General features: G+C 39.9%; 1 protein-coding gene and 1 pseudogene across 1 annotated transcript; both read left to right on the forward strand.

Annotated features, from left to right (window-relative positions):
* The first annotated feature begins 10721 nt into the window (after window positions 1-10721).
* Window positions 10722-14731, forward strand: LOC129039579 (ret finger protein-like 4B). Its single transcript, XM_054493499.1, has 3 exons — window positions 10722-10837; window positions 12627-12755; window positions 13039-14731. Exon 3 carries the CDS (start codon window positions 13140-13142, stop codon window positions 13929-13931), a length of 792 nt encoding a protein of 263 aa, XP_054349474.1. The 5' UTR covers window positions 10722-10837; window positions 12627-12755; window positions 13039-13139; the 3' UTR covers window positions 13932-14731.
* A 4278-nt stretch (window positions 14732-19009) lies between these two features.
* On the forward strand, window positions 19010-20004 carry LOC129039101 (NADH-ubiquinone oxidoreductase chain 1-like; annotated as a pseudogene).
* Window positions 20005-20333: the final 329 nt, after the last annotated feature.

A 20333-nucleotide genomic window follows, 5' to 3' on the forward strand; every position in this document is an offset into this window, starting at 1 on the left:
CTTTGATATCTTTGAAAGACTAACCTCTCTGTCCATTACTTACTCTTTCGTTCCACTTGTACTTGAAGTTTCATTTTTTTTTTTCTCAAAAGCATTCTGTAATTCAAGTCATTCCAATGGAAATTTTAGTAATGCTATGCTGGGCATTGTGTGGGGCAATGCAGGGGAGACATGGAGGAGTAGAATGTGGCCTCCTGGTTTGGAAGGAGAATGTGACCCAGCAGGAAATAGAAGACACATGTGCTAATTACTCTTATGTAATGTATGGAATATTCCACATGAGAGCTGTAAACAATGGATTCCTTACCCATGGCTCCAGCACAATTAGAAGCTCTTTCCTCACGATTCAAGTGTCCATCTTCCTCATCTCCCAACATCCAGAGTCAGGCAACTACCTACTCTATTAGGGTTAGTTGGTTTACCAGTCTAGAGTGAATTTCTTGAGTCAAAGTCAGTGACATTCATTTTATACCTTTAGCACCCATCAGCGTTTTTGGTATATAGGAAGGCCTTGAAAATTATTGTAGCACAGAGTGGGTGGCTGGCAGGATGATGAATGGTTATCCCAAAAGCTGATGTCTCTAAATACTTCCATAATCAGACTGATACAAGCTTCAGGGTTTGGAGACCTTTGGTTTCAATCTCTTACCAATATTGCTTTATGAACCCAGGGATGAAATCACCATGGTGAGAAAAATGACAAGGAATTAGATTCTCTCATGTATATATCTGCTATTTTTTCTTTTGTAACAAACTGAAAAAATACAAGAGCATATCTTCATCTCTACTACCACGATCTTAGAAATTAGCTTCTGTACCTCCACTCACTACTTGCTCAATCTCTGGCCCAGTTTTATCATTTTATCACCAATTCTCTCTGAGACCAACTGTATCCTAGGTCAATAATTCAGTTCTGAGAGAACAGAGCTCCTTGCTCATCTCTGCAGGTTAATGAGAAGATTGTAACACAGTCACTCATTAGTAAGTAGAAATAAAGTCTAGGTTTAGTGGACAAACTACTTCCAGTGATAAAAAGTAATCCTTGAAATATTTTTAAAATATAAAGAGCTTTGGCTGGGCATGGTGGCTCACGCCTGTAATCCCAGCAGTTTGGGAGGCTGAGGCGGGTGGATCACTAGGTCAGGAGTTCGAGACCAGCCTGACCAACATGGTGAAACCCAGTCTCTACTAAAAATACAAAAATTAGCCAGGTGTGGTGGCGCATGCCTGTAATCCCAGTTACTCAGGAGGCTGAGGCAGGATAATCACTTGAACCCAGGAGGCAGAGGTTGCAGTGAGCTGAGATTGTGCCACTGCACTCCAGCCTGGGCGACAGAGTGAGTTTTCGTCTCAAAAAAACAAACAAACAAAAAACCCCAAATATATATATGTGTGTATATATATATATATATAAATATATATATATATAAATATATATATAAATATATATATATAAATATATATATATAAATATATATATATATAAATATATATATATATAAATATATATATATATAAATATATATATATATATAAATATATATATATATATATTTGGGGTTTTTTGTTTGTTTGTTTGTTTTTTTGAGACGGAAATATATACATACATCTTTATATATATACACACCTATATATAAAGATCTTTGAGTCGTCTAATTACTTCCACAGGATGGGAAAGGGTTAACTCACTTTCAAACCACTTGGATTAATAGTAACATTATTTGTATAATATAAAGCCAGCTTCAAATAAATATCAAGAGGTTAATTCTATTAAATAACTTCTAAATTTTGTTACTCAGTACAATTAGTAAATGGTAAACGAAGTAAGGAAAAATACTTTTTCTTGAGTAAATGTTAAGCAAATGGTGGTGTATGTATAAACCCCACTGGTGACTTCTGCCTCTCTTTAGTATTATCATTGTGATAATTTGAGTTGCGACTACATGCCAGAATGATAAGTGCTTTACAAATATTATCTCTAATCCTCACAGTACTATAAATTAGGCTCTATTTTCCCTAATTCACGGATGAGAAAACTAAGTTTCAGAGGTTAAATAACTTGTCTTGGATCACGCATCTAGGAAAAGCCTCCTGGAAACCAAATTTCACTATATGAGTGAATAAAATTAATGTCTGACGTTGACCTAATCAATTTAGTGGTAGTACATTCTTGACAAGTGATAGAGTAGGTTCCATGTAAAACCAGAAAGTAGTTGAGGTCTCACTTCAGCACTTTCAGCCTTTTGATAATGTTCAGTACAGGACTGAGCCACCATACTTTTCCTCTTTCTTCCGCAAGTCTTGTCTTAATGAAAATCACAATAACAGAGCTATATACCTCAGTGAACTTGTTTTGTTATTTCTCTTAGGGAGATCAGAAGTTTTAGCCTCCTTCTAATTGTTAATAAAATGTTTTAACTGTGTTATGAGGATTTCAGGTGTAAGTTAGTAAGAGACAGGTATATTTTGAAGGACCTTCCTTTTGCACATGAAATTCACAGAGATACAAATTTGTGAATTTCATGTGCAAAATTGGCTGCATAGTCATCTGTGTATTAATTATGCTGTAGATAATCATTCATTGAAGATGTATTTATTGAGTACCTTCAGTATGTTGAGCCCTATTCTGGTTGCAAGATAGACTACATAATTTGCAGGTCCAGTTGTAAATTAAAATATGGAGTTCCTTGTTCCAAAATTAAGAATTTTAAGACGGCGACAGCAGAGCATTAAACAAGGCATACAACCCTTCTAAGCTCTTCTATGTAACTGTGTAGTTCACACATCCATGAAGCTGACCCTGGCTGGGTGCTCAGGATATAATGGTGAGTAGAAACTGTTTATCCCCTCATGTAATTCATAGTCTATTAAGGGAGACAGATTGTAAACCAATAATCACATTAAACAATTTGTTTATTTGATAAAAGTAAAAACACACTAGTAATTATATACCAAAATAATTACTCCAAAGGGAAAGAGTGAAGTTCCAGAAGATAGTTGATCAAAGAAAGATATCTAGGTTTATGCTCAGAGAAAGCTTTCAGGAGAAGTAATGTTTAAAGGATAGGGAGAAATAAACTAGGTGATGAGGGGAGAGAGGTGCCCTCCAGGACAAGAGAGTATTTTATCAGAACACGCTCAGGTACTGTGGGGCAGGATGTAGCATGTCATAGAACTGAAGGAAGGATTGTGTATGGAGAATAAAGGGGGAGTGCGGTGGGACCCCAGATCAAAGAGATAGACACACCCAGACACTGAGCAAAACCTGGCCTTGTAGGCTTGTGTAAGGATTTCAGTCTTTATCTCAGGGACAATGGGGATCCGCTAAAGAGTTTTAACCAGGGGGCTGAGAGTAAAGGGTCTGAGGCTGAAAGCGGGACAGAGTGCATACAGAGCCACCATTTAGGAGGCTGCTGTGGCAGTTGGGCTAGAGATAATATTGGCTTAGGCTGGGAAAATGGCCAAGGTGGTGGGAGATTTGGGGAGTTCTTTGGGCAGGCACATACAGAAGGGAAGGAAAAACAGAAGGCTTGGAGAATTTCTGGATGAACTTGTATGAGCATGACGCTAGCAGAGGAAGTTTAAAATGAGGGCCCAAATCACATTTTGCTTGGCTTTGCCCATCCTAGAAACTAATTAGAAAAATGAGATAAATAAATATTTTGAAGTATGAGAAAAAGCAAAACACTTTCCTCTTCTACAAACCCATCTCACTTTGAAGAGGAGAAAAATCAGTGATTTTGTTTAGTCCCTTGAGTAATGAGAGCTGTGGATGGTCACAGTTAGAGGTCTGAAGCCTCCTCTAACTCTACAGGAGGTGGATTGTACTAAAATGTCAGATCAGTCTGGAGGGGAAATGAATCAGTAGAAAAGCTGAAACGCAGAATTTTTGCTGTGTTCTCCTTTACCTAAGGGACAGCCATGGCTTTGCAACCATTAACTTTCCTTGAAAAGGAATTCAGACCGCCTCTGAAAGATCTGCAGAGCTGTGAAGGCTGAAAAGCAAGTTAGTCTTGCAAAGGTCTTTAAGTAAAACTGGCTGCTAAAAAACAACAACAACAAAACTACCCTTCCCTTGACATAGTCAACTTAAAAAATTGTAATGGAGCCTTCTTAGCTTTTAAATTGAGGAACAAGTGGGTAAGAACAAACCAGAATCAAATAGTATAGCAGGAGTTCCTTCTTCCTTTTCTTTCAATGCCCTTGCTTTCTCCCCACTATGCTGCCAGAACTCCTACATCTTTTTAGATGCTTTTGTTTTCCAGGGACTGAATTCTTACTTCCCTGCTCAAGGGATCATCTCAACTTGTTATTCTCCTTAGAGTAATTTGTACAAGACCATGTTTATCATATTAGGAACAAATGTGTTTGGAACTGGGGTGTTTTAAGCTCTCTGTTAATGCACAATGCTTTTCGGCAGCTGACTAACTCCTAGCAAACTTGGCCTCACAAGAGGTCACCAGAATTAGGTACTAGGACTATGTACCAACCATGTACTAGGCACAGCTTATAAATACCTATTAAAGTGAAACCCACCCAGTGTTCAGTTAGTAGTATGGGTGATTTGGTGAATTAAATCCATAATGAAATCCTATCAAAATATCTCCCTCCCCACTGATCTATCAGAATTGCTAAAGAGCTCAGCTAACAAGCCTGTGTGTGACAGTTCAGTGTTATGCACAATCTGCTTTCTTTGGTCTTACTGTTGCAGAGAAATGGCAGGAAGTTAGGTATAAGGATTAAAAATAAGAGCATATAGACCAAATGTAGGCTGTTGACCTTTAAAAAAACTGATGTCTAGTCACACTAGAAGAATGTTAGACAAGTATTTCTTTTATAAGTGAAACAGATCTGCATGAATGCTTTCTTTTCTTCCACATATACATAATTTAGACATCTTAATTAGAGTTGTATGCTTTGGGGTTTGATTTTATAAAAACCAGGATGTCTTTTTGTCTGTTCTCCCTGATGTCAAAAAATTGATTACAAATTTTATAAACTGGTTTTCCTTAGTGAGGAAATTTCTTGTCTAATTTTAGCTTCCCCCACCATTCCTAAAACCATCATCCCATGGATCTCCATGAATTGAGCTGCATATGTGCACATCTCTCATTTGCATCTTTTCCTGATATTCATAAAACCTCCCACAAGTGAAAGGAAGGAAAGTGATGCTCATGGATTGGTTTCCTGCCCACCATCAAGGTCTGGGATCATAAATAAAGTCTGGGGCTCCACTTGCTGCAGAGACACGGTAGATGGCAGTGTGCAACACAGAAGTATGAGATTCCCGACCGTCTCAGCCTTGGATGGGCAACTGACTGGGAGGAGGTTGAATCTCTGGGCACGGATGCTGTTTTTCCAGCCTAGTCAGAGGGAGAGGTCGTCCTCCTAGGAAATGCTTTTTCTGCATAAACTTGGTTTTGCTGATTGAGTCAACTGCAGTTATTTGGGCTACTTTGGCACCAAAGAATGTTAAGCTTCTTTAAGCCTGAAAAATTTCTGTACTTCAAAACTCTACTTAAATGCATAAAATAATCTTTCACTTATATGATATGCTTCACTTTTCACTTATATGAACCTCCTTGTGCTTCATATTTTATTAATTTTATTAAAACAAGATTACTCTGGATAACCTACAGATAAGCACTCTGGACATTTCATAAGCACATGTTGGATACACCAGGACTTGGTGGTTTGACTTTTCAGCATCATAGGTGGACTAATATGAGTACTCCCATATACTCTCAAAGACCACATTTAATTAGGTCACTGTGTTGGACATTTTAAATCATTTTTATATTTCTGCATTATATGTTCCCCAAAATTTAGTAGTAATTCCTCAATAGACTTAAAATATATTTAAACTTCTTTTTTTATTATAGAAGGTACAGGCGACTGGGGTCATTTTGCTGAATATTAAAATTACTTTCTTAATATAATTACTTTCTTATCATAAGCAAATAAATCATTTCTAGTATGACACTTATTATTAAACATTAGCAAAGGAGATCTTACTCAGCACCAGTAACAGATATTTTTAAAAAGAGAATTTCCCTAGAAGAAGAGGTCTCAGAGGAAAGGAGATATGTTGTATACAAATCATGTACAGCACTTAATTACCTTGAGATTTACTCATTTCAATAGACACACACCCACACACATTTTCTCAAGCCTTCCCTTCCGGCTGGGTTTGTCTTAGGATTAGGGGCTTTGCTCTGATCTCTGTTTTACAGTGTTTGGCCTGCGTAGACTTTCCTACTTGGACTAATGTGCTCCATTGTATTTATCTTTCCAGACCTCTTGTTCATTTAGATTTCAGAGTTCTGTCCAATTCCATGGTCTCTTGGAATTCCCAGCTTTGGCTTTTCCTGGCCTGACTCATTCTGCTGGCACCCAAGGCTGGCCCAGTTAGGCTGAACTACTGGGCATTTTCAGAGTTGCCACCATTTGACTACAGGTCTTGGAATTCCAAACTTGGGTTGTTGACTGCAGGGTTCTCCTTCCTCAGTGTCTGAGACACAGGCTTTTGGCGATTGCCTTTCCCCTTGTGTCAAATGCTGCTGTTTCTCAGGGCTCTGACTCTAGGCCCTCCTTTCTCACTCTGCACAGTTTTCCTGGGCCGTCTCAACCACTTTTCTGGTACCCAGTTGCCATTCCACTTCCGTGCTGATCACTTCCAAGTCGTTGTCTGTAGCCTAGATCCCTTGCCTGACCTTCAGAACTGTAGGCCCTCACATCTATAGAGACACCGACACGTCTCGCTGGCACTTCCGTAAGACCAACATTTCACGCTTTGTTTATCCCACGTATTGTTCTTCCTGCTTATCCCACTGATGTCAGCATCCATATCTGTGTGTAGGCCAGAAATCTCATATTCATTCTTCATTTCTTTTTGTTCCTCCAAAGAATGACTAAGTCCTATTGATTCTGGCTACTAAATATATTGGGAAACTATTGAAATTTTTTTTCACCAGTTTCTTCTGCTGTTTCCTTCTATTAGGCCACCATCATCTTTTACTTGGATCTCTGCAACAGCCTTCTGACTGATCTCCTTGACTTCAGCCTTGCTCCTTTGCAATTCATTTCCCATGCTGCCGCTGAATTATGTCCCTTGAATACTCATTTGACCATGTTTTTCTTGCTTAAAAAACCCAAAAAACTCTTCTATGGCTTACTTCCCTTGCTCTGACTCCTTCTTCTCAGCAATTAGGCCTCCACCTAGTCCACCTAGATTCCATTTTCTCTCTCTCTCTTTTTTGTTTTTTTGAGACAGAGTCTTGCTCTGTCTTGAGTGCAGTGGCCTGATCTTGATTCACTGCAACCTCCGCCTCCTAGGTTCAAGCGATTCTCCTGCCTCAGCCTCCTGAGTAGCTGGGACTACAGGCGTGCGTCACCATGCCTGGTTAATTTTTGTATTTTTAGTAGAGACGGGGTTTCACCATGTTAGCCAGGCTGGTCTCAAACTCCTGACCTCAGGCAATCCACCCGCCTTGGCCTCCGAAAGTGCTGGAATTACAGGCGTGAGCCACCGTACCTGGCTGATTCCATTTTCTCTTAATACCTATCCTGACCCTTTCAAGCTTGTGCGAAGCACTCTTTCATCTGCTCTATAGCACGATGCGCTTTCCCTACCATAATATTTACAGAACATGTTACATTTGCTAGTTTACTTCTCTCTAACACTCACTAGTCTGCAAGTTCAGGAACTATACTTAGCTTGCTCATCTATTTTATATCTATTACTTAGGAAATTGCCCCAAATATTGTAGGGACATGGGATGCAGGGGTATAGTAGTGTATTATTTGTGGTAAGAATACATGAAGAAATAAACTCATTGCAAATTATCAATGCATAATACTTGTTGGACACTTCCTGTAGGACAGTTATGGTGATGGGTAATTGGAATTGTGTTAGGATGGGAGGAAGGCTTGGTTAGAACAGTAAAGCTACAGCAATTATATTGAATCCATTCATGTAGGATAGGTTCATTAACACTGGTTTGAAAGGTGTTTGATGATTTTAAGAAATAAACATTACTTGTATGGAGGTTCTGGAAAGAGAATGTCTGAAACAAGTCAAAATACATTCTCCTTTGTTATATATCACAACAGGTTCAGCAAAAGTAGATGTAAGAATCCAGATGTCTTTTATTAAGCAAAAATTACAGAGGTTTGCAAACATTGAAAACAATGGAACTCTTCTAAGTCATTGTTTTTGTTTTAGAAAATAGTTATTTGTTTAAATAAAACTATATTATTTATGTTAACATGTAATTGTTTTATTTTAATTAATTAAATAGAGCTTTAAAAAATTCTCAGTTTGAATTTCTAATATTGTAAATGTGAAGAAATATAATTCATATGAACAAAAAGCTTTTTGGAGTTCTCATTTATGTATAAGAGTGCAAATGATATCACCTTACACCTGTAAGAATTTTTTTTTTTTTTTTTTTTTTTGAGACGGAGGCTTCCTCTGTCGCCCAGGCTGGAGTGCAGTGGCAGTGGCGCGACCTCGGCTCAGTGCAACCTCCGCCTCCTAGGTTCAAGCAATTCTCTGCCTCAGCCTCACGAGTAGCTGGAATTACAGGTGGCTGCCACCACGCCTTGCTAATTTTTTAATTTTTGGTAGAAACGGGGTTTTAGCATCTTGGCCAGGCTTGTCTTGAACTCCTAACCTCGTGATTCACCCGCCTTGGCCTCCCAAAGTGCTGGGATTACAGGCATGAGAAAAAATAAATAAATAAAAAAGAGAAGAGATAACAAATGCTGGCAAAGATAGGAAGAAGAGAGAAACCTCGTACACCATTGGTGGGAATGTAAATTAGCACAGCTATTATGAAAACTAGTATGGGGGTTCTTCAAAGAACTAAAAATAGAGCTACTATGTGATCTAGCAATTCTACTTCTGGATATATATCCAAAGAAAAGAAAATCAGTACATTGAAGAGATATCTGCTCTCCTATGTTCCTAACAGCATTATTCACAGTAGCCAAGACATAGAATCAACCTATATTCATCAACTGATGAATGCATAAAGAATCAGGATATTCCTCAATAGATGAATACATAAAGAAAACATGGTACATGTACACGATGGAATGCTATCGAGTCTTAAGAAATTCTATCATTTTCAACAACATGGAACCTGGAGGATATAATGTTGAGTGTTATTAAGCTGGCACCGAAAGGCAAATGCTGCATGATTTCATCTATATGTGGAATGGAAAAAAATAAAAAAAATTGAACTCATGGAACGATGGAGTAGAATGGTGGCTACCGGGCACAGGGATAGAAAGAAGACTGAAATGGGGAGATATTGGTTAAAAGGTACAAAATTTTCAGGTAGATAGAAGGAATACACTTTGGAGATCCATTGTGCATCATGGTGGATATAACTAATGATAATGTATAGCACACCTAAAAATTGCTCAGATAGTAGGTTTTGAATATGTTCAGGACAAAATGATAAGTATGTGAAGTGACAGGTATGTTAATTGGCTTGATTTAATCATTTCACAGTGTATACACACATCAGACAATTAAAAAACAAATGGTAAATCTGGGTAAAGAATATATCTCTTTTTCCTATTCCTAGAAATTTTCGGTGTCTAAAATTCTTTCAGAATAAAATGAAAGAAAAAATAAAATGACATTTTTGAATAATTAAAAAAGAGAATGTAAGGATTCTTGAGATGAAAATCTCAAGTTTAAAGGGTCTTGAGATTACAATTTAAAAAGTTTGAGCTCCTAACCTTATGTGATCTGCCCACCTTGGCCTCCTGTAATCCCAGCTACCAGGGAGGCTGAGGCACAAGAATCGCTTGAACCTGGGAGGTGGAGGTTGCAATGAGCCGAGATTGAGCCACTGCACTCCGACGTGGGAGGCAGAGCGAGATTGTGTCAAAAAAACAAAACAAAAAAAACCCCAACAACGCTTGAGACCTGCTCCTGCAAGTATTCAACTCACAGAAATGGAGATAGCACCAGGTAAAAATGAAGTAAAAGCTGTGTAAGCTGTGTGTTGGGCCTTGCAGAACAGGAAGCCTGAGAAAGGAGAGGTTATTTAGAATGCAGTCTCTCTTGGGGAAAACGTATATTCCAGCGATCCTCTCTACAATGGGACTTCATTCACTCTCCAAATCCCTTTTTGGAAGTTTTTGTCTTAGCTTTCCTCTCTTGTGACTTTTACTGCTCCTTCTGCTCAGTATACAGACACCATAAAATTTACCGTTCATCCAAGAACACTTTTGAGAGTAAAAAATGGAATTATTAATAATTACAGGACAATAGCCTTGCCTAGCTGCCATCTTTCTTATCCTGTCCAGTAAGTACCCCTAAGAGTAGAATTGTTGAGTCGAAGGACATGAAAACTGTTGTAGATCCTGTCCACTGATGATTCTATCAGGAATGGCAACACCAATGATTACATTAGCCGTGAGGTGATTAGGTTTCAACAGTGCATTTCTGTATTTGATCTCCAACACATTTTGCTTTTTAAAGTTGAGTTCTCAATTTAGAGACAAGAGCAGATGGCAGTAGATTCACTCTAATTCAAGGAGTTATTAAGAAATTTTGAATTTTTTTTTACTATATAATTTGAAGCGTGCTTTAATGTCATCATCATAAACGGAAGGGTGGGTTGATGAGTTTACTCAGATTAGGGTGGTACAACCCTTGGGGCGGAGCCTCCGACTCTGATTGGTTGGACAATGTTTTCCAGGCAGTATGAAAACGCCGGTGTCTCTGTGCGGAAACTCTGAGAGGAGCAGAGGTCTGTAGAGGTAGAGACGCAGGCTTCGGATCTTTCAGAATTCTGCTGGAAGTCTCCAAGTCAAGGTAAGTTATACCTTCTGTTTAAGCTATTTCCAATGTCCTATTCTGTGTTTGGCTACAAACTGGTGTTTTCGAATGCCTTTAACTATTTATTTTAGAGGAGAAAGAACTAGTTTTTTCCCCGTGCCAGGGAGCTTTCTTCACCTTTAACTATAACTTTGCCATTTAAAGTTTTACATATGAACCTCAGGTCACTCTCTGCATGAACTTGTATTTGTATGTGTTTTCAACTACAATGGATTTGCTGTTTTAAAATGGTTTCTTTTTATTTTCCAACATTTCTTAAAAGATTTGTGGGTTTTCGGCCGGGCGCCATGGTTCGCGCCTGCGCTTTGGGAGGCTGAGGTGGGTGGATCACGAGGTCAAGAGACCAGCCTGTCCAGCATGGTGAAACCCCGTCTCTACTAAAAATACAAAACTTAGTCGGACGTGGTGGCACATGCTTGTAATCCCAGCTACTCAGGAGGCCGAGGCAGGAGAATTGCTTGAACCCGGGAGGCAGAGGTTGCAGTGAGCCGAGATGGAGCCACCGCACCCTCAGCCTGGGAGACAGAGCAAGACTCCGTCTCAAAAAAAAAAAAAAAAAAAGACTTCGCTTCGGGTTTTCACTTAAATATACTTGACCACTTTTAGTAGTTGTGTCATAATTAGCTGAATCATTTTATTATTGTTAGATAATTCGATTGTTCCTGATCATTTGGGATGGTAGTTAACACTGAAATGAATAACTTGTGAATAAGTGTAGCATTTTTTTTTCTTTTGTAAAATTGTTTTCTTAGATACATTCCAAGGTGGGTTAGGCAATTAGATTTCCAGCACCATGTTAAATTTCCCATTAAATTGAAAGAGATAACAATTTAAGAAAGAGGTAATCTCTGGTTGTCCGCCAGCCAGACACCATGAGATTGGAATGCTGATCAGGACTTGGAAGACAAAGTTTTATGTGGGCAGATACCCTGTTTATTCCACACGTTTGTGTTTCCAGAGTCCAGTTGAGGCCAAGAGCACAGAAGGGGCTCAATAAGTATTTGTTGGAAAGAGATTAGAGAATGTGTTCTGGGATGTAGGACAGTTCTAGTAACTCAGTCTTAGGCTGGCCTCAGCGGTGTTCATCACTTCCTCTCTCTGGTAATGTTGATGCTGCTCCTCTTTCTGTCCCTCATTCTGTTACTACTGTCACCACTGAATGTGTGATTTGTGGGTTCTTGGTAAGAAGTTCTGCTAGTTACTGCTCAGTGCAGGCTCTTATTGGAGAACAGTCCTCTGTTCACATCATCTCAAAGGTGCTGTCCAGCTTTGCGAGGCTGTCTTTGGGTCATGGGTCTAGCCTGGTCCAGTATGCTGTGCCCAGCATGTCAGAGATAGCACATTCAAAGAATGACAGCCATGGTGGGAAGTCCTCTGGGAGCACCAGAGGCTCTCAAGCTTTGTGAGCAGTTGGGGTAACTGGAGGGCATCTTCCTTGTCTGGAACATCTTTTTGTTTTGTATTCAGGCATGATTATTTTGGAGAAGTTGATGACTATGATATTTTTATTCACATTAATTCAAGCCTTAATTAGTTTTCTTAGAGTGCTTTAAAGCATTTCATCTAATAACACTTTCTCTTTAAACTTGATTCTTCTATGGGCATCTCATTTTGCAGTGGATTTTGCTGGCTTTACTCACATGTGGAAATTTTCCTGGAAATTCTGAGGATTCCTTAGAGTCACTTTTCTGTGATGATTAATGTAGAATTGGCTTTATTTTCATGATTGAATTTAGACATGAGAATTCTTTTTCCTGCATTGCAGGTGATCTACAAAGAAATACTGAGTGGAGACTATACTGAGATTCTATTAAAGACCCACTTGAATTCAGCCCCCATTAGGAGAAACTTTGGCCAGAGCAGCCAACACATCACCTGGAAGTCTTCAGACTAGGTAAGCTGCACTGTCTGAAAAGAAAGTTTCCACTGTCCTATTTCTTTCTTGTGATTATCTAGAGTTTGAAGAGTTTTGAAATCATTTTTATCACCATGACTACATTACTGTGATTCTCTAGCAATTTAGTGTCACTTTCATACACAAACAACAGAAATATTATTTATTTTTTGTTATTCTTAATTTCTTAGTTAATAAATTTATTATTATTTATTAAATAATATAATTCATTTATGTATGCCAATAACATATATTAATTTGTATTATTTAATCTTGGATTTAGACTATTGAAGAGTGGATTGTGTACTGAGGGCTCCCAAGTGCTTCCAGAAGCCAATAAAGGATCATTTCAGTTTCACGGCTAAGGAGTAACCCTTAGGAGCCATGGCCCATTACCTGCAAGCAGAGTTGTCCTGTCCGGTTTGCCTGAATTTTTTCTCCTGTCCTGTTTCTCTCTCATGTGGACACGTTTTCTGCTTTGATTGCATCCAGAATTGGATGCTGGAAAACCATTTTAGAGCGACGTGCCCCTTGTGTCGAGACGTGGTGAAGGCACCTCCTTTGGAAGAATGGCAAGTGAGAGCCATAGTACTTATCACCAAGCACCAGGATAACCGACTTGAGCAACGTCTGCACGTGAGGAAGGAGCTCCGGCATTTTCGGGAGGATGTGACCCTGGATGCAGCCACTGCCAGCTCCGTCCTTGTCTTCTCCAGTGATCTAAGAAGCGCTCAGTGTGGGAAGATCCACCACGACCTGACAAAAGATCCCAGGCTGACCTGTGTCCTGGGTACTCCCCGCTTCTCCTCCGGCCAACATTACTGGGAGGTTGAAGTGGGAGAGGTGAAGTCATGGTCCCTGGGCGTCTGCAAGGAGTCGGCTGACAGAAAGAGCAGTGATTTATCCCCTGAGCATGGCTTCTGGATCATTAGCATGAAGGCAGGAGCAATCCATGCTAACACCGATCTGGAGAGAATTCCTGCAAGCCCTGGCCTTCGCCGTGTGGGAATTTTCCTGGATGTTGACTTTGAAGAAATCCAGTTTTTTGATGTTGACAATAATGTCCTCATCTATACACACGATGGTTTCTCCTCTTTGGAGCCTTTGCGTCCATTCTTCTGTCTGGAGCTCTTGGGAGAAGGGGAGAGTGGCAATGTCCTGACCATCTGCCCATGAGAAAATCAACCCTTCCTAGAAGCTTTCTAAGAGGTGAAAGAGAATTTTGGCCTGAGAAAGGTCAGCATGATTGAGGAAGAGATAATGTGCTATAGTGCAAAGAGTTGGTAAATTTTTAAAGTAGATTTTGTAGACTTTGTAGCAAAACAATTTTTGGATTTTTGGGGTAAATTTTGTAGAATTTGTAGCTAGGTCACTGGGGTCTTTAGGGATGTCATTAAGTATTCTAAGCCTCAGTTTTCTAGTCTGTAGATGCAGATAATTGTATCTCAGTCAAACAGCTGTGGTAATCAGAGACAATACTATGCCTTTGTCTTATAGTGAATAACAAATAGAGCAATATTAGATTGTAAGTAAGCTAGATATTAGGTTTTGTGGATAGACGATATCTTTTTCATTATTTCAGGCTGTTTTGTTTAATTCCTGATAACATCTGAGGAGGAAGAAAAATTAAACAGCCAGTGTGAGTTGTTTTGTTGATACGGCATGAAATTTCAGAGAGACAAATTGGTATTGGGAAAGAACTAAGTTTTTCATTTTTATTTTCTTTGAAACACAGCCACATAAGGTCTCTTGAAAGACAAAGAACTTTGACCAAAATGTATTGTTAATGGTGATTCATATTCTTATGGGAAGTGTCATTTGCCCATCTCAATAATTGGACTATTGTGATATATAAGAATTCTTATCAACCATGTTAAGTAACACATATTCATCAAAAATTGTTTTCAAGGTTGCTTTTGGATTTATTTTTTATTTGTAGAATTTATATTTTCTTGCAAATAAATTTATAAAGCATTGGATGTGTTCGTGTTTATGCTGTTTGGTCCGTCTCTCACACACAGTCTGAAGTTGGTACCCCTCTTCCTCCACCACATCTACATGGTCCCAGACTGTGATTTCCAATATGTCATCCTTGTACTCTCATGATGGCTCCTTTTCGAACTATTCAGGTCTCTTAGGATTGTACTTTTTCTGATTTACTGAGTCAGCCACTTCTGAGATTACAACTGCCCCAAAAGGGCTGGGGTCTGAGCATGTTCTGGAATCTGCCTTTGACTTCCTTTCTAGAGAGACCCAGAATTGTCATTTCCCTTCTCTTTCCAACTTCACTGGGAGTAGGGAGATAGCCGTTTTCCGCTCCTTATTCTCTTTTGATGTCTACAACTTTATTTCAGGGGACTCATTGCCCTTCCCTAACACTGGGCAAAATTTCAGGATACAAAATAAATGTACAAAAATCACTAGTATTCTTATATACCAAGAAGAGTCAAGCTGACAGCCAAATCAGGAATGAACTCCCATTCAGAATTGCCACAAAAAAAATAAAATACCTACGAATATAGCTAACTAAGGGAGGTGAAAGATCTCTACGAGAACTATAAACCACTGTTGAAAGAAATCAGAGATGACAGAAACAAATGGAAAAACATCCCATGCTCATGAAAAGGAAGAATCGATATTGTTAAAATGGCCATACTGTCCAAAGCAATTTATAGTTTCAATGCTATTTCTATTAAACTACCATTGAGACTCCTCACAGAACTAGATAAAACTATTTTGAAATTCATGTGGAACCACGAATATCCCCCTCAGATAGTTGTTTCTCCCTCACCATCCTCCGTGAAATCAATATCCCGCACAAGAGTGCTACTCTCCTCTCTCCGGGCCCATAACAGTTGGGGGTAGCTACAGTGAACTGTATCCGGCATCTGGTTTTTACCTCACGACCATAACACCCAAGATCGCCCACACGTTCCCCTTAAATAAGACATCACGATGGATCACGGGTCTATCACCCTATTAACCAGTCACGGGAGCTCTCCATGCATCTGGTATTTTTATGTGGGGGGTGTTCACGCGATAGCATTGTGAAACGCTGGCCCCGGAGCACCCTATGTCGCAGTATCTGTCTTTGATTCCTGCCCCATCCCGTTATTAATTGCACCGACGTTCGATATTCTGGACGACCATACTCACCACAAGGTGTTAATTAATCCATGCTTGTTGGACATAACAATAACCATTGAGCACACCCACAACCACTTTCCACACCAATTCTACGATAAAATTCTACAAACCCGCCTTCCCCCACCTCTGGTTATACCACCTAAGAAAGACATCTCTGCCAAACCCCAAAAACAGAGAGCTCTAATCTAATTGAACCAGAATTCAAATTTTCTCTTTTGGCGGTATGCATTTTTAACAGTCACCCCTCAACTAACCCAACTTTTTTCCTCAACCTCACTTCACCAGCTCTATCAATTTAATTTCTTCTTCTAGTTACTTTATTCAGCACACATACCGCTACTAATCCCACACCCCAAATTAACTCTACCCCAAAGATACACTCCAACACAGTTTATGTAGCTTATTCACCCAAAGCAACACACTGAAAATGTCTCGATGGGCCCACACTGCCCCATAAACAAATAGGTTTGGTCCTACCCTTTCTGTTGGTTCTTAGTAAGATTACACATGCAAGCATCCCCGCCCCGGTGAAGTCGCCCTCTAGATCACCAGGATCAAAAGGAGCAAGTATCAAGCACGCAACAATGCAGCTCAAAACGCTTAGCCTAGCCACACTCCCACGGGAGACAGCAGTGATAAACCTTTAGCAATAAACGAAAGTTCAACTAAGCTATACTAACCTTAGGGTTGGTCAATTTCGTGCCAGCCACCGCGGTCACACGATTAACCCAAGCTAATAGAAACCGGCATAAAGAGTGTTTTAGATCACCCTCCCCAATAAAGCTAAAATTCACCTGAGTTGTAGAAAACTCCAGTTGATATAAACTACGAAAGTGGCTTTAGTATTTCTGAACACACAATAGCTAAGACCCAAACTGGGATTAGATACCCCACTATGCTTAGCCCTAAACTTCATCAGTTAAATCAACAAAACTGCTCGCCAGAACACTAAGAGCCACAGCTTAAAACTTAAAGGACCTGGCGGTGCTTCATATCCCTCCAGAGGAGCCTGTTCTGTAATCGATAAACCCCGATCAACCTCACCATCTCTTGCTCAGCCTATATACCGCCATCTTCAGCAAACTCTGACAAAGGCTGCAAAGTAAGCGCAAGTATCCACGTAAAGATGTTAGGTCAAGGTGTAGCCCATGACAAGAAATGGGCTACATTTTCTACTTCAGAAAACTACGATAACCCTTATGAAACTTAAGGGTCGAAGGTGGATTTAGCAGTAAACTAAGAGTAGAGTGTTTAGTTGAACAGGGCCCTGAAGCGTGTACACACCGCCCGTCACCCTCCTCGACTATATTTCAAGGACTATCTAACTAAAACCCCTATGCATTTATATAGAGGAGATAAGTCATAACATGGTAAGTGTACTGGGAAGTGCACTTGGACGAACCAGAGTGTAGCTTAATATAAAGCACCTGGCTTACACTTGGGAGATTTCAACTCAACTTGACCACTCTGAGCTAACCCTAGCCCCAAACCCAATCCACCCTACTAGCAAACAACTTTAACCAAATCATTCACTCAAATAAAGTATAGGCGATAGAAATTATAACTCGGCGCAATAGATGTAGTACCGCAAGGGAAAGATGAAAACATATAACCAAGCATGACATAGCAGGGACTAACCCCTGTACCTTCTGCATAATGAATTAACTAGAAGTAACTTTGCAAGAAGAACGAAAGCTAAGACCCCCAAAACCAGACGAGCTACGAAGAACAGCTAAAAGAGCACACCCGTCTATGTAGCAAAATAGGGGGAAGATTCACAGGTAGAGGCGACAAACCTATCGAGCCTGGTGATAGCTGGTTGTCCAAGACAGAATCTTAGTTCAACTTTAAGTTTACCTGCAGAACCCCCAATCTCCCTGTAAATTTAACTGTTAGTCTAAAGAGGAACAGCTCTTTAGACACTAGGAAAAAACCTTGTAAAGAGAGTAAAAAATACAACACCCATAGTAGGCCTAAAAGCAGCCATCAATTAAGAAAGCATTCAAGCTCAACACCCAACCACCCAAAAAATCCCAAACACACAACTGAACTCCTTACACCCCATTGGACCAATCTACTATCCTATAGAAGAAATAATGTTAGTATAAGTAACATGAAAATATTCTCCTCTGCATAAGCCTACGTCAGTCCACAATATTACACTGACAGTTAACAGCTCAATATCTACAACCAATCAACAAACCATTATTATCCCTACTGTTAACCCAACATAGGCATACCCATAAGGAAAGGTTAAAAAAAGTAAAAGGAACCTGGCAAACCTTACCCCACCTGTTTACCAAAAACATCACCTCTAGCATTACCAGCATTAGAGGCACCGCCTGCCCAGTGACATATGTTCGACGGTCGTGGTACCCTAACAGTGCAAAGGTAGCATAATCACTCATTCCTTAAATAGGGACTTGTACGAATGGCTTCACGAGGGTTCAGCTGTCTCTTACTTTCAACCAGTGAAATTGACCTGCCCGTGAAGAGGCGGGCATAATAAAACAAGACGAGAAGACCCTATGGAGCTTCAATTTACTAATGCAAACAACACCCAATAAACCCACAGGCTCTAAACCACTAAACCTGCATTAAAAATTTTGGTTGGGGCGACCTCGGAGCATAACCCAACCTCCGAGCAACATATGCTGAGACTTCACCAGTCAAAACGAGTTACCGCGTGCAATTGATCCAATAATTTGACCAACGGAACAAGTTACCCTAGGGATAACAGCGCAATCCTATTCTAGAGTCCATATCAACAATAGGGTTTACGACCTCGATGTTGGATCAGGTAACATCCCGATGGTGCAGCCTCTATTAAAGATTCGTTTGTTCAACGATTAAAGTCCTACGTGATCTGAGTTCAGACCGGAGCAATCCAGGTCGGTTTCTATCTATTCTACATTCCTCCCTGTACGAAAGGACAAGAGAAATAAGGCCTACTTCACAAAGCGCCTCCCCGCCATAAATGATATTATCTCCATTTAATACTGTGCCTACACTTACTCAAGAACCGAGTTTGTTAAGATGGCAGAGCCCGGCAATTGCATAAAATTTAAAACTTTATAATCAGAGGTTCAATTCCTCTTCTTAACAACATGCCCATAGCCAACCTCCTACTTCTTATTGCAACTATTCTAATTGCCATAGCATTCCTAATGCTAACCGAACGAAAAGTCCTAGGTTATATACAACTACGCAAAGGACCCAACATTGTAGGCCCCTACGGACTACTACAACCTTTTGCTGACGCTATAAAACTCTTCGCCAAAGAACCCCTAAAACCCTCCACATCTACCATCACCCTCTACATCACGGCCCCAACCTTAGCCCTCACCATCGCCCTCCTATTATGAGCCCCCCTCCCTATACCTAACCCCCTGGTTAACCTTAACCTAGGCCTCCTATTTATCCTGGCCACATCCAGCCTAGCCGTCTACTCCATCCTTTGATCAGGATGAGCATCAAACTCAAACTACGCCTTAATCGGTGCATTACGAGCAGTAACCCAAACAATCTCATACGAAGTCACCCTAGCCATCATTCTATTATCAGTACTACTAATAAGCGGTTCATTTAACCTCTGTACTCTCATCACAACACAAGAACATCTCTGATTACTCCTGCCATCATCACCCTTAGCTATAATATGATTTATCTCCACACTAGCGGAAACCAATCGAATCCCCTTCGACCTCACTGAAGGAGAATCTGAAGTAGTCTCAGGTTTTAACATTGAATATGCTGCAGGCCCATTCGCCCTATTCTTCATAGCCGAATATATAAACATTATTATAATAAATGCCCTCACCGCTACAATCTTCCTAGGAACAGTATACAACATTCACTCCCCAGAACTCTACACAACATATTTCATCATTAAAACCCTACTCCTAACATCCCTATTTTTATGAATTCGAACAGCATATCCCCGATTCCGCTATGATCAACTCATACACCTCCCATGAAAAAACCTCCTACCACTTACTCTGACACTACTCATATGACACATCTCTATACCTACTACAATCGCCAGCATTCCCCCCCAAACTTACGAAATATGTCTGACAAAAGAGTTACTTTGATAGAGTAAATAATAGGGGTTTAAATCCCCTCATTTCTAGGACCATAGGAATTGAACCCATCCCTGAGAATCCAAAATTCTCCGTGCCACCTGTCACACCCTATCCTAAAGTAAGGTCAGCTACATAAGCTATCGGGCCCATACCCCGAAAATGTTGGTTATCTCCTTCCCGTACTAATTAATCCCCTAGCCCAACCCATCATCTAATCCACCGTCTTCGCAGGTACATTCATTGCAACACTAAGTTCACACTGATTTTTTACCTGAGTAGGTTTAGAAATAAACATACTGGCCTTTATTCCAATCTTAACTAAAAAAAGAAACCCCGCTCTACAGAA

Source organism: Pongo pygmaeus, chromosome 5 (genome assembly GCF_028885625.2).
Source record: "Pongo pygmaeus isolate AG05252 chromosome 5, NHGRI_mPonPyg2-v2.0_pri, whole genome shotgun sequence".
Lineage (NCBI taxonomy): Eukaryota > Metazoa > Chordata > Mammalia > Primates > Hominidae > Pongo > Pongo pygmaeus.

What these genes read in the sequence shown, in the direction of transcription:
- LOC129039579 (XM_054493499.1), top strand. Translation starts at nt 13,140, where the DNA reads ATGGCCCATTACCTGCAAGCAGAGTTGTCCTGTCCGGTTTGCCTGAAT.